This window comes from Carlito syrichta, unplaced genomic scaffold, assembly GCF_000164805.1.
Source record: "Carlito syrichta isolate Samal-C Ts95f unplaced genomic scaffold, Tarsius_syrichta-2.0.1 Scaffold315818, whole genome shotgun sequence".
Taxonomy (NCBI): domain Eukaryota; kingdom Metazoa; phylum Chordata; class Mammalia; order Primates; family Tarsiidae; genus Carlito; species Carlito syrichta.
This window is the reverse complement of record NW_007259914.1, coordinates 661036-676373: the sequence shown is the minus strand read 5'-3', so window position 1 is coordinate 676373 and position 15338 is coordinate 661036. Positions and strand designations below refer to the sequence as shown.

At 39.8% G+C, this 15338-nt stretch overlaps 1 protein-coding gene across 1 annotated transcript in view; it reads left to right on the top strand.

Annotated features, from left to right (window-relative positions):
- Positions 1–15338, top strand: part of SCML4 (sex comb on midleg like 4 (Drosophila)) — a 124334-nt gene that overhangs the window by 48533 nt on the left and 60463 nt on the right. The window contains exon 2 of the mRNA XM_008073308.2: positions 6742–6956. Within this exon, the coding sequence (XP_008071499.1) occupies positions 6801–6956 (156 nt within the window). The 5' untranslated portion in view covers positions 6742–6800. The remainder of the gene's footprint in view (positions 1–6741; positions 6957–15338) is intronic.

Below are 15338 nucleotides of genomic sequence, written 5' to 3'. Positions count from 1 at the left end.
CTTGGAAGGCTGAGGCGGAAGGATCGCCAGAGCCCAGCAGGTCGAGGCTGCGGTGGCCGGAAGCGGCCACTGCACTCCGGTCTGGGTGACAGTGAGACTCCAACTCAAAAAAAAAAAAGAAAAGTCTTTACTACAAGGTGGCTTCCAGATCTGACCTGAGCAGAAGCAGTCTGTAATTGAAAGTAGAAAAATTCAGAGGTAGCATATATGCCTCCGGAATTTTGGGAGTTTTCAAGTGATTTATATATTTGATTGTATTAAATTATGTATTTATGGATAGGGCATCTTTGGACAGCATTCAAGTTCTTTGAAGGTGTTCGGAGATGGGAAACATCTTTGGAAAAAGACAATCACCCAGCTGCTACTTCGAGGGAGCTGGTGTCGAGCAGGCTAGTTCTTTCAGGGGTCCAACGAAACACCCCTGTCCTTCATCTGTTTAGAGACATTCTTCTTAGCTCCAATATTTTTGCCAATAAAGACCCTTTGCCTTTGTTATTTTTGTTTGCGATGTTAACATAGTGGCTAGTGAAGTTCTATGGTCCAGGAACAGAAACCATTAGAAAACAAGAAAGCAAAAAGGCATTTAAAGAGGCAGAATTTCTAGTGGAAACTTCCAGAGAGTAAGAATCATTCACTCATTGTTTATTTTTCTTTTTATACTATTTTTTCTACCTCTAGTTTTAAAAATTCACAGTGCAAAATGATACAAAGAAAGAAAAAACATCTTCCAGTATCCTTCTGCCCAGATACAACCACCATTAGCCTTTTCCTGATTATCTTTTCGAGACCTTTTTCTCTGCCTAAACACATGCACATTTTTTTCTCTATATGCACAAAAATATATAGAAAGAATCATACCATATATGCTATTTTGCAATCTTCATATATGTGTATATATATGCATTATGTATTATGTACATACAGGCATTTAAAATTGCAAGTCGTCCCATCTTATGAACGTGAAATAAAATATTAAACTAAGGCTATTTTGAGGGACATTTTTATTGGTTTCAGTATTTCACTATTATAAATAATGCTGCAAAGAATATCCTTGGCCATATATCTTTGTGCCCTTGCCAATTTTTTTTTTTTTTAAAGGCTAAATCCTTAGGGGTGAGATAGCTGGATTAGGGAGTATGCATGTGTAAGTTTTTTTAAGTGGTTTTCAAATTGTTTTCCACAAAGGTTAGCCAATTTGTACCTCTGCCAACACTAAATGGGAATGCCCATTTCATCACACCCTCACCAACATGCAGCATTATCAGGGTTTCTCACATTTATCAATCGATAATTAACAAATGATAACACAATTTTTTGGGGAGGGCAGGTTGGCAGTAAAATATAGAATCTTTTCTTATGATAATTGACTTCCATGTATCCTTCCTCCCCTTTCCTTCCTTTTTTCCATCCATATTCCCTCCCTCCTTGCTTTTTTCCTTCTTGATGAATTGCCTTTTTGTATCCTTTACTCGTTTTTCTTTTCTTTTTCTCTTTCTTTTTTTTAAGCCAGAATCTCACTCTGTTGTCTAGTCTGGAGTGTAGTTGCACAATCATGACAACTGCGGACGCGACTGACTGGGCTCAGGCAATCCTTCCGCCTCAGCCTTCCAAGTAGCTGGGACTTGCGCAGGTACGAGCCGCCATCCTTGGCTAACTTTTTGATTTCCTGTAGAGACAAAGTCTTGCCACATTGCCCAGGCTGGTCTCGAACTCCTGGGCTCAGGCAATTCTCTCGCCTCCACCTCCCACAGTGCTGGGATTACGGGCACGAGCCACCTCACCTGGCCTTTGTTTTTCTGTGGTGTGTAGAGTGGGTTAAAATTATTTTAATAATTTGGATCAATTATATTAACCTTTTATTGGTCCCATATGTAGTAATTAATTTATTTAACTTTATTTTCAATCTTTTTTATAATTTTACTTTATGAAAGTGTTTGAGTTTTATATGTATCAATCTTGCTAATTCTGCTTCCTGAGTTTTCTAACTATTCAGTACTTAGAAAATCCATTCCCAGGCCAAGGGTATAAAGATGCTGACTTACATTGTCTTCAGTACTTTTTGATGTTACTTTAATGTATATTTAGGTCTTAGGTATTTCTAGATTTTTTTTGCTGAAATATAGCTAAAATGTTATTTCTAAATGCCAGTTGTTCATAAATCATTTATTGAGCTTTCCCATCTTGATGTAAAATGCTCCTAAATTTTTTGTGAAAGTGGAAATATAAGATATATTTAGCGGGGCATAATGACTTACGCCTGTAATCTCATCACTTTGGGAGGCAGAGATGAGAGGATTGCCTGAGCCCAGAGGTTCGAGACCTGACTGGGCAACTTGGTGAGATCTCATCTCTACAGTAAATAAAAAATATTAGCCAGGAGTAGTGGTATGTGCCTGTAGTTCCAGCTAATTGGAAGGCTGAGGTGGCAGGATCCCAGCAGGTTGAGGCGATCATGCCACTGCAATGCAGCCTGGGCAACAGAGTGAGACTCTGACTCAAAAAAAATAAAACCAAAACCAAAACCATATATATGTTGAATTTCTGAACTCACTTTTCCATTGTGTCAATTGCTACTCCTGCTCCATAGTGTTGCCACTGTTGAAGTTCTAGAATATGTTTTAGTAACCAGCAGGGCAAGTGTCCCTTGCTGGCCTTTATTTTGTCTTCTTTTCCTAAAGTCAATTTGAATTCTTAATGTGATTGCATTTAATTTATGGAATAGTTTAGGTGAAAATTATATTATACACACACACGCGCACACACACACACACACACACACACACACACACACACACACATATACATTTTTTTTTTTTCCAAGTTGGAGTCTCACTCTGTCACCCAGGCTGAAGTGCAGTGGCATGCTCATAGCCACTCCAGCATCAACCTGCTGGGCTCAGGCAATCCTTCCAAGCCAGAACTACAGGCGTTCACTACTGCACCTGGCTAATTTTTTGATTTATTGTAGAGATGAGGTCTCCCCAAGTTGCCCAGGCTGTTCCTGAACTCGTGGGCTCAGGCCATCCTCTGACCTTGGCCTCTCAAAGTGCTGGGATTACAGGCTTGAACCACAACGCCAGTCCTGAAAGTTATATTTTAAAAAATATCCATCTGTCCAATGATAGAATAATCTTTTTATTTATTCACATCTTATTTAAGGGCATAAAAAGACTTTTAAAAATATTATTTTGTTCATCTGAGTCCTTCTACTTCTTAGTGAATCTATATAAAGAATTCTGAGGTCTGAGATCTTACCCTCTTTGAAAGCAAGCAAATTAGCCTGCTGCAAATAGCTCCTAAGTCAGAGGCCCAGTAGGTCATCTAAGCTTCCTGTTCCCATGAGCTTCCCTTGCCCACGTTCCATGGTTGGTGCTACACGTGCAGTGGGCTTGTGTCTCAGCTGAAGAACTCTAAGCTTAGGAAACTCTAATGAGGTCAGGGCAAGCTTCCCTGAGTTAACTGACAGAAGAAAGAGCATGCCAGACAAAGGGAACTGCATATGAAAAGGCCCTGTGGTAGGAGGAAGTGTGACAACAACAGGAAATAACTGGAAAAAATGTCATCATGGTGACGACTATTTTCTGGCTAATGGTCCTAAAGAAAGCCAGTCTCTTTAGTCTTCCCACTGAAAAAGATCTCTTAGTCCTGCCTCAATGGTTTATAGATGTTTTTCCTTTTCTTTTTGGTGTCGATTTGTTGCTGTTAATTTTCAAATACATTTTCTTAAGTTGCAGAAGCTCTCTTCATTCCAGAAGACAGTTTATTGATATATCTTTGAGTATTTTCTTTTTAAAAAAATTAGTTTTGAGCTTTTCTTTAAACACATGATAATTTTCATTGTTTATCTTCCATATTTATGTACTCCCTTTAAAAAATTCCATCTGTCTTGTGTCCTTTGCATCCCAAGATTGAGACTGTTCCTTATTTTCAGTATTGATCTTTGTCATTCTTACTTTTTGGGGGGTTCGTATCTTAGTTTTGAAAAGGGAGATTTTGGGGCACCTGAACTTTTGCCACCATCTTTTCCAAAGTGTCTGCATCTGTTATTGAAAAACTACTTTGTAAGTGCTTTCCCCGATCCTTTATAATTCTATCAAGGAGGCATTTAGAGAATCTTGCATCTTTAAAATGACCTCTTCAATTTTTAAAAATCTTCTCTTTTGTTCCTTAAAATTGTACTTACTTGTGACAAGCAATTGGGAAAGAGCAGCTTCCTGATCAAATAAGCAATCACTCAGGTGTGGTGGGGTGAGGAGACAGAGGGAAGACTTTCTATCTATCTCTAAATGTCTCCCCAGTTGCTGTGGCACCTCATAGTATTCCGCCAATAGCCGTTCAGTGTTCATTGGCATGGAATTCATTTGTCAGATTTAGTTGCCTGGAAAGCTCCTTCATGCTCTCTAAGACAATGGGCTTCTACAGAGGGCGAGAGTTTCAAAGCGGCACAAGTCCCGGTTTCTCCTCAAAAGGAGAGTACGAAGCCAAACAACAAAGACTCAGTTTAGAAAATACTTTTTTTTTCCTAGAAGAACTTTTGGACAAATTGAGAAACTTTGGGGAAGTCAAGTTGAATTTTGTATGATAAAAATTCTTAAGATAATGTAATAGTTCATTTTAAAAAATATTTTTCTAACTCTCCAAAACCTATTAAGAAGATTTTTGTGAGGAAGCATCCCAGTTAGCTGACTATTACAGTTCACCATGGAAGGAGTGTCCCCAATTTAACCCCTCCAGAGGACTCCCGTTTTCACAACAGAGGAGATTCAATACCTTCTCTGTTTCTGGGTTTCCTCTTGTTGACTTTTAATCTTGATGTTAGTGGATAGGTTGTGACCTCCTCAATAAAGACAAAGCAGTAAGGTAGAGAAACTTATCTTAAATTATGAAGAATTCCTGAGTCCAAAGTATATGAACTCATAATCAAGCAACAGAAACTTGATCATAATCATCTAAAATAGGACTCAGACCAATTTTCACACAGCAAAAAATTTATTAAATACATTTTGATGGTTCTTCAGTGCTTTTGGTAGTCATTTGTCTGTAAATGAATATTTTGGGTATATATTGGCAATGTGGAGGATAGACACTAAGTCCAGAAATAGAATGGGTTTCTGGTCTACATGTTAATGAGTTTACGTTCCCTGATCATAATTCATTGACTCTGAGGTAATTTTAATTATATCACATGTCATTATTCTTTGGAATTCTGACATACTGTAGAGAGTATGCCCCGATTTCAGAGACATTAATGTATTAAAAAATATGCATCTTAGAATCAATGAGACAGAGTATTTTTCTTAATCTCACAAGAACAGGACATTTGACATCAATATAGCTTGTCTACCTATATGAAATATTTAATAACAGTGCATTCAATAAATAAGTTTATAATTTAAAATTCTATTTATTACATATGGTATTTCCAAGAACAATCAAGATTATTGATAGACTTTGTTAATTTTCAGAGAATTAACAAAGCAATCTTAAATATGTAAAGGATGCCCAAAATTTCCTGTCATATTTTTGAGAATTTCCACTACTTTATATTTTCCTTCCTGAGCAAAGCCATCTCATCCCTGCAATGCTGCCCAAACCCAGGTGTGGGGACTTCTCCCTTTGTCTTTCCCAACTCCTCTGCATCCTTTGAGCAAAAGTCTCTCATTTCCACTGGAAACTACCACTAATCCTTAGAAATGGATTTCATCACCTAACATCAACAACTGAGTTAAAGTCTAAAGTTCTGTTCCACTTGTCACATTCCTGAACATTCCAGCAAATCTGATCCCTGAGTTCATGATACTGCTATGTTCTTTGGGTCAGGGCTGATCAACTACCTTTCGTTTCTACCTGTGAAGCTTATTATTCATACTTTTAATGCTATGCTTGGATTATTATACTATGTGGGGTATCTGTACAAAGGATTGTACATAGTGAACAACTATCCATAGTGCTACCATTTTGCCTTGGTGGCATTTTAACATGTCTTCTTTCACCTTTTTAACCATTACATTTTTGCATAGTTGAGTTCACTTTTGCATGTGTATGTGCTTTTTTTCACTCAATATCATGTTATTCAAAGAGTGTCCAGAAAGGTTTTTAACTAGCTGATTGTTTTATTCTGCAGGTATGGTGAATGTCCTCCTATTGCTTATTATTTGGGCTGTATCCATTTTGTTTTTGCAATTCTAAATAATGTTAAAATGAACATATCTGTATGTAAATCTCTGTCCACATTTTGGTAGAGGGACACCATCAACTTTAATACAATTGATTTGTAACCATTAAATTTCTTTCAAAGAAAAAAAAGTCATGACAATTTATAATTCAGTCAAAGAAACAGCAGTGACTGTGAGAGAGTGGCTTTGTTTATTTAATAGTATTGTTACATCAGGTCAGAGTTTAACGATCTGAGGAAGCCGACACAGGTGAAGTCATTTTGTCTCTGGTGACATTATCAGCTGTGTTTGAAGCTGGGAACTTACTGTTTCTCCACTTAGCCGGTATCTTCCCTATAACCCCATGGAAATTGACTATCCTTGAAATTATACCAGGGGACCTGTAAACTCCCCCCAGGAGACCAATGGCACTGTACATGTTCCTGCTAGTGCCTGGCTCCTGTATTTGGTCATGCCCTCCAATAAGGTAGGTATTGCCAAAATCACCAGGCAGGATCCATGTTTGCCTTGCAACCAAACAAACCTTTCTGTTTTTGTTTTGCTTTGTGTCTGGACTAATTCTTAGCATCTCTTCTGCCTGTGAGCGCATTGTCACCTCAATCCGTAAGACTGGCACCTGCAGAAATGCAGTCTCAGAGGATCCCTGGGAGAAAGCGAGGCCGACCCCCACTTCATGCCACACCTGTGAAGATGGCCGTTCATAACCTCTATTCTGCTTCAGCTGGTTCCTTACCAGCAGTGAAGATCCCAAAGAAAAGAGGGCGGAAACCTGGGTACAAGGTACGGCTTCATCACCTCCTTCTCCAAAGTCAAAGTGTTGTCAGGCTGGGGCTCGGGTGCTTGGGCAGAATTCCGCTACGAAATACGGGGAAAAGAGCTTGGTCAAGCCAGGATGGAACCAAGTCTCTCCCAGGGAGGCACGTGACGGATGGAACTTCATTGTTACAGCATGGCACACGATGTGTGCTGTCGTGTGCATTTTTCTAAGTGGAGAAAGCAAATTACACCAGATGGGGAAAGTTGTAAGGCAAGCAGATTTTGAGGTCATAGCTAAACGCACATTATTAAACCTTGCATCTAAATTAGTGTTTCTGACACTAAGATTTCCCCCTGACTCTTTCTACTAGGGTGGCTCTCAAAGCCGCTTCCAGAACTCATTCGTCCTTTATTTTAGTACAAACAGATGATATTCCTGAGACACTTAAATTAATAATACGGGCAGGCCAGTGTCAAAGGACATGGAAGAGTCTTCCCAAACAGAGCCTCAACACAGGAAGTCATAATGAAAATTCAGGGTGTTCATTCATAATTTGCCGCATGCACAAGGTGCTGACATCAAGTTGGATTTTAAAGAGGATGCCAGGCAAAATCAAATTCCTGTGACCCTTTTTAGGAATTAATGATAATTTGTAGAAGCTGGGTGGAGAATAAGTCCACTGATGTCACCTCAGTCACAAACCTACTCAAACCTGAGGGAGAGCTGCTTCTCTAAGATGTTTTTAAAGAAGTTACTAGAGAAGAAAAAATATTAAGCTTGTGTTCCACAAACCTTTTGGGCATTAGAAAATGAGCTTCAGAAGTTTTCCTTCATTTATTTTTTGTGAAATAACGGCTTATATTTTCATCTTGAGACCTGAATACTGAAACCCAAATGCAAATAGGCAATTAACTCCCATATATTTAGGAAAATGTATGGAAATTATTTCAGGTCAATAGAAAGAGCTTCTGGAAGAGTCGGTAATGAATTCAACCTTTGTCCCTTTGGTTATCCACAGTCCTTCCAAATGCTGGAAAATAAAAACAGGAGGTGGGGGAAGGTTACTCAAAGTTATTTTGGGGTCATTGGTTTTAGTAAAAGAGGCTTTTACTCAGCTATTTCATGAGGTAAAGTCTTCCGTCACTGGTTATTTTTTTGAACAGAGAGAACCTCCATTTTCTCATGTGCATGCCAGCTTTAGCATTGTGTCTCTGAAGCTGGCACGGGGCAGTTCTCACCCGCTCAGCTACCTGTGCGGTTGCTGGTATTTGGGAATCACATCCGGAGGGCCGGAACAGGGCAGCCCTTCCATGACAGATCCAGGGAGCAAAGCCAGGATCTGAAGAAACATCCCGAAAACTTCTTTCTCCTATTTGGCATTTCTCTTGCTATCCTGGGGGCTGTGACCCAAGAATGAAAATGACCAACAGACACAGCATTTCTGAGGTCAAGAAGAGTAGAAATTCACTCCATGGAATGAACCCGGTTTCACAATTTTCCTGTCTCCCAAAAAGGGCAGTTTTTAGTGCTCCTACTAGTCAGAGACAACTTAGATCAAGAAGAAAGCTTTTGGGTTGGTTGACTGAGAACACAAGCCCTGCACAAAGCAGACAAGTCTATTCTCATTCCCTCAAAGAGATTCTTTTCTGGGGACAGCAGGTCATGGCTCTTCCTCGAATCTACTTACGGTGTATTTAGGAAAATGTATGGAAATTATTTTAGGCTAAGCTCCCAGACAGCTTCCTAAGCTATGGGCTGAATGGTCTAAAAGAACAGTGCTGACCCAGGTACCAGTCTGCATGAAGTTCCCACCCATCATGATGACACGAGAACCCATCCATGATGACATGAGAAAAACAAGGACCATTTGAAAGTCTTCGTAAAGTTAAAATGAGTCCACTTAAAGGATGATCCTTTATTCTGAAATACCTGCTTCCCACTATTTTGGTGGAAGATGTTTTTTGTCCTAGTAAATGTTGTATGGGAATAAGATTTGGTAATTTAAAAAATGTTCTTAGTTGGCAAAATAAAGTTGACAACCTATTAAGTCTACCCAGTTTTTTGGACAATTTCCTAGACCCTGACATCCCATTTTACCATTAATAAAAGGACTTTAATTGTGAAGAAAGCAGAAGCAGAATTGTACAGCTTCACTCAATTTACCAAATGGCCACTAATTTGGCTGTTTTAACTATCTGAGACACAGTTGGGAAGCCAGTATTTTTTCTGTTGTTGTTAAAAAAAAAATACTGACCAAGTGAAATAAGATATTACTTGGTCTAACCCTAAAGAGCTTGTATTCTATTAAGAAAATTTCTCCAAGCTTTCCATCAGAATCCATTTACCTTTATTGCAAACATATTTATTACAAACTCAGTTACAGCCTGTTGGCAGCTTTAGATTTGTAAGGGAAGGACTTTTGAGGGAGAAGACTACACACGCCTGGACACTGAGAGGATAATGATAAGTATTGTCATCATATGATAAAAATATACAAACAAAACAGAGCAATTAAATAAAACAGTAACATTATCAATATTATAAAATAATAAATAGCAACATAATTCTGTCATATCGATAGCTATTATAATGCCATATTGATGCTAATAATAGTATCAATAAAATAATATAGTTTTGAGACTTTGGGAGGCTCTTCTCCAGAAGATTCTGAGGATGGCTTGGGTGCTGATTCTATCACAGATCAGTGCTGGCTGACATTTGTCACTTCTTGCCTGGTGCTGCCCCAACTGCTCTGTCAATCACCTCTGTGCTCATGTGGAAGTTCTCTCAGGTTCAAGACCTTACTTCAAGACCCAAGAACCGTTGACACAGGCTATGACATTTAATAGCTTCTCTGAGTCTTGAGGATAACCTGAGTGAATTACAGGCAGAAAAGGAAGGGTTAAACTGGCAGTCAGATGTCAATACTGTAGAGTTCAAAGGTCAGGTCCCCTCCCAGGGCCCATCTGGCCACCTTCCTCTTGGCCCCAGTCCTGTAGCCACATTGCTGGGACATGATCACTGCTGGGAGAGCATCACATTTTCTGGCCTTACTGTCCCCTTCTCACCCCAGTCAAAGAAAGCAAAAAACCCTTAACATCGTATGTTCTCTGAAGATTTAGCCTCTGACTGCCAAGGAAATAGTCATCTTCATTATCAAACAGAACATTTACCTCTCAGTTGGAAGCATCTGCTGTTGGCTTAGGTCCTTAGTTCAGAGGCTCTCCAAGATCAACAGGGAGATTTTCCTTACTTTCATGACCAAAAAGACCACTGAGGTCTTTTGAAAGAGACAGAGAAGGTCTACACCAAGGACGAATCCTAGCTTCCATGCTATTGATGCAGCCAATTATAATGTTTATAATAGTGGGAGTTCCATCTTCTGTGTCATTATGGTTGGCATTTGTGATTTAAAAGGGAAGAAAAAAGTACTGGGTTTAAAAATAGCTGTTTATTCCCAATACACAGTAATAATGCATATAGCAATAATAGTCATACATAACTTTTATTGAGCACTTTTATGTTTGAGACCCTGGGTGGAAGCACTTTATGTGTATTTTCTTATTCAAGCCTTGATAGTTTGACAGCGAAGGGAGAGGCAGAAAAACTGCCAGACTTAGACATGAACGGACCAAGCCCACAGTGGCCAGCAGTCCTGTATGTCTCCATAATCTCTTTGTATGACTGTTTAGAATAGCAATTATGCTTCCAGATTTAAAAAAAAAACACTAAATGGTGACATGTCTGCTCTGCTTAGTGAGTTAAGAAAAGTGTGGTCTATTCTAGAAAAGTTATTATTCCTAAAATATTCAAAATAAAATATTTCAAAAATATTTTTAAATGCTGGTATTTGCATCATTTGGGATACAAATTCAGCAACTATAATAAAGGCCAAATAACAGTGACTTTAAAAAAATAGAAGCTAATTTTTCTTCTTGTTAAAATCTGGGAAGGCTGTCGGAGCTTATCTGATGGCTCCATGTGTGGGGACCCAGGTTCCTTCCATATTATTGCTCTGCCATTCTTTTTTTTTTCTTTTTTTGAGTTAGAGTTTCACTCTGTTGCCCAAGCTGGAGTGCAGTGGCACTCTCACAGTCACCCTAGCATCAACCTGCTGGACTCTGGCAATCCTTCCACCTCAGCCTTCCAAGTAGCCAGAACTACAGGTACATGCTACCACACCAGGCTGATTTTTGATTTATTGTAGAGATGAGATCTCACCAAGTTGTCCAGGCTGGTCTTGAACCCATGGGCTCAGACAATCCACTCACCTTGGCCTGCCCAAGTGCTGGGATTACAGGCTGAACCACTGAACCTAGCCTGCTCTGCCATTCTTAACACACAGTTTCTACCTCTTGGTCTAACATGGTTGCTCCAGGTCCCACTGTGCTACTATTCCAGCCAACAGAATGAGAACAAAGAAGCAAGGGAGGGCATGCCTGTTGCTTTAAATGGGCCACAATCAAGGTTGCAACTCTTTGCATTTGCACCTCCAGGCCAGAATTTAGTCATTTGGCCATACTTAGCTGCAAAGGAAGCTAGACAATGCAGTGCTGATTGCCAGGTGATCCACTAAGATTCAGGAATTCCATTATTAAAGGAAGAAGGTAGAACGGCTTTTTGGGAACAACCAGCAGCCTCTGCTAAGAACCTGAAGGACAGTCTTCTGTCAGTTGGAAAATTCACTTGATAAAGTAGGTAATTTTCTAATTAGTATGGGTAAGCTTCATATCTTGTAATCCTTCAATACTTTGGATTGTTTTGTTCTCTCTTTGATATTTTTATCCTTAATTTTTTTCCCCCAAAATGTAGATGTGCTTGGTCCTGTGTGACAATGAAGTCAAATTCACAAAAATCTCAAGTGAATGTAAAAAGAGTATTTGTTCGTTTGTTTAAAGCTTCTTTTTAAAAGGTGTTTTCATGAAAACTGTCGAGTTGGCTTCACTCTCTCTGTGGTGATCCAGATGTCATATTGCCTTGGATTTATATTTTTAAATACCAAATGAGGCTTAATAGTATGGTGGGAAGAGTGGTTGCCTAGTGGCCCTTCCTGGGTCTCTCCCCAGTGTCCCTTTCTTGCTGGTGGTAGGTACAGAATGCTGGCTGTGGCCTGTGGAGAAAATGATGACACCATTGCAAGGCAGGGCCATTCCCTCCACTTGAACATTGTGTAGCACCTGAGTTTGGGACTCTGTCCTCTCTGTCTTCTGTTGTCAGGGTGGGAACAGGGATCAGGGCTGAGGCTCAGTCATGGGTGTGGGCAGTGGTAGCTAGTGAATGATGTACTCTGAGAATAGCCCCAGCAAGGATATCAGTTACTCTTCTTAATTATGTTCAAGAGCAAAATGGATATAAACAGTGATGCTGTATGTCAGAGATTTCCTTGTTTGTCAAGGTTGTGAATGACTTCCTGGCTGAATTAAACAATAGTCATCTGGTTTTGTTTTTGTTTTTTTTTTTGAGTTGGAGTTTCACTCCGTCACCCAGACTGGAGTGCAGTGGCCGCTCCCGGCCACCGCAGCCTCGACCTGCTGGGCTCCGGTGATCCTTCCACCTCAGCCTTCCGAGTAGCCGGAATTACAGGCATGCGCTACCACACCCGGCTGAATTTTTGATTTATTGTAGAAATGAGGTCTCGCCAAGTTGCCCAGGCGGGTCTTGAACCTGTGGGCTCAGGTAATCCACTCACCTCAGCCTCCCAAAGGCGCAGGATTACAGGCTGAGCCACCGAGCCTGGCTTAGTCATCTGTTTTTTGTTTTTTAAAATAGACTCTCCCTATGTTGTCCAGGCTGCAGTGCAATGACTATTCATAGGTGTCATCACAGTACAGGGTGGCCTTGAACTCCTGGCCTTGTGCGATCCTTCTGTCTCAGCCTTCAGAGCTGGGACTACCATGCTTGGCTCAAATAATAGCTTTTGAAAACAAAAAATAATTTTTTGTGTATGCTACTCACAGTGTAACAGCTGCGGACATGACACACTTTTAAGTCTAATCTGCCTTTTTTTTTTTTAACATTTTATCTGTCACTTTCTTAAGCCTATAAATCAACAAAATAATAAATCTAGCTCTTATTTTCAGCATTTGCCAGATTCCAAGGTGTAAGTAATGCCAACACGGCCAACTTCGAGCCACCAGTGTGACGTCGTTGATCAGGGAGTTGGAAAAAGATGTGCAACAGCACACCCTTGGAAATACAGATGCAACAGTAAACTAATAAGAAAGTGATGAGTTCTGAGTTTTTATTACTTTTGTTTTTAATAAACTTTAATTGTAAGTGTATATAATTTACTTTTTAATAATGGCTGTGTTTAACAATCAACTTGCAATATTCCTGAAAACTTAACAATCCTCTCTTATGGACTAATATAAGCTGGCTCAGCACCCCACTGCTCAGAGCTCTACTGAGCACAGGATGTCTGTTTTGACCCTTTGGGGGCTGATGCATAGAAATTGGCCCCCCCTCAGTTTCTGTAAGAGACCCGGTTGTACCAAGCAATCCTCGAAATGTATAATTTCTACTAAAGATGGTTGGGTCACAGGGCATTGCAGACTGTGTGTTCCACTTGATGATTCTCATGGATAGATCTGTTTTTCTAAATTCCACTTTATCCAGAGATTACACACACACACACACACACACACACACACACACACACACACACGTATGTATTTTTTCCTTTTTCTTCCTTCTCTCTCCTGGTACCCATGGAGTACCAGGCTCATTATCTCCTCTGTCGACTTCCCTCTATCAGGAGGAAATGAAACCATTCCTTCTTACCCCAGGCAGAGCATTAGCCCTCTCCGCCTCCTTACCAGTTTTAGCTCCTCTCTGGACCCAGAGGAGAACTCAACAAAGAAGTGATAGGAGAAAGCTCCAGTATCCTCATCCTCTCCCTACCTTGTTCGCATCTCTGAAAGGCACAAGAAAGCTAGGTCATGCCTCTCCCACCTTCTGCCTTAATTGTGTTGCAGGCTATACGAGGAGGGAATCCTCAAAAAACTGAAATTATTGTAGTATAGGCTTCCCCCACTAGGTAAGTGTTCTAGGGACCCATCGGCATTAGAGTACCAGCGAGCATTGTTACGAGGGGCTTCAATCAGTTTTAGTGAGTTTTCTTTTGGAGATTCTGTCAGTGTGTTTGTCCATTTCATGATAGGCGCTTTATGAGTGCACCTGACCACACCACGCTGAGTATTCAGCAGTTTTTAACCAATAGTGGCATGGCCTCCATGCCCTACTTTCCCTATTTACCCGCTCTCACCCTGCGCAACTTTTTTTTGTTCCCTTGGATGAAAAAGTCCTCTGTGGGAAACATTTTGCCATTGTGGAAGAGGCGAAACCAAAAAAATGGCAGAAACACTAAAAGCCATCAAAATGGACGAATTCAAAAACTGTTTTGAGCAGTGGAAAAAGCATCTCAATCAGCGTACTTCATTTCCATTCTTCTTCCCCCCTTACGTATGATTGTCACACATTTTACTACTTTTTCTTTTTTAGCCCCTCAGAACATTGTTGTTATTGTTTTACACAGTCATTCTCATTTAAATTTATCTGATTATTTGCCACTTAAAAAATTCTTTATTCATTTTTGCATATCAGACCTCTCACCTAGGGTCCTTTCCTTTTTGCCTGAAGTTCATTTTTGGAAGTCTCTTTAATACAGATCCTCTCATGATAAACTCTCTTAGTTTTTGTTGTCTGGAAGTATCTTTACTTTTTACCTTTGTTTTTGAAAAAAAAAGTTGCTGGGTGTAGAATTCTAGGCTGTCAGTTATTTATTTGACATCTACTTGTATTTATTTTCAATTGATCCTAATAACCTAATTTTCTATATTACCAGAAATAGAACTTAAAAGAAATTAGGATGTCACATTTCTTCTAATCAACATTCAAAGCATGGCAGTGACACTGGGTTTTGTCTCGAATTCTTTAATGTTTCAAAAATCATCTAATGAAAGTTACATACACAACATTATGAGCTGGGAGAACTGAGAAGCAGCTTTAGCCCATTGAATGGCTTTAGGAGATGCCACTCAGAGGCACTGAATGGGCTGCTCATAATTCCATATGAACTGACAGCAGGGCTAGGATATGAATGCCAGTGGCTGTCCCTGAGACCTGTGTTCTTGCCCCTCCCCTGCAGAGCAATGAGCAATGCGTAGCTGATGACTGAAATCATGCCAGTTCTTAATGTCCATTTTCCAGATGAGAAAATAGGGGTGCTCTTTTTCTCTTCACGTCTTTTCCCAAAGTTCTGCACAGAACTTTTACTGTTCCATTCTGAATGTTTACTACTTGATAAGAGGTGTTTCCCCATCCCCAGACAGATATTTACTACCGAATATTTACTACTTGATTATTACAAAGGGAATGTTTTGAAACTTAGAGACAAAGTATTATCA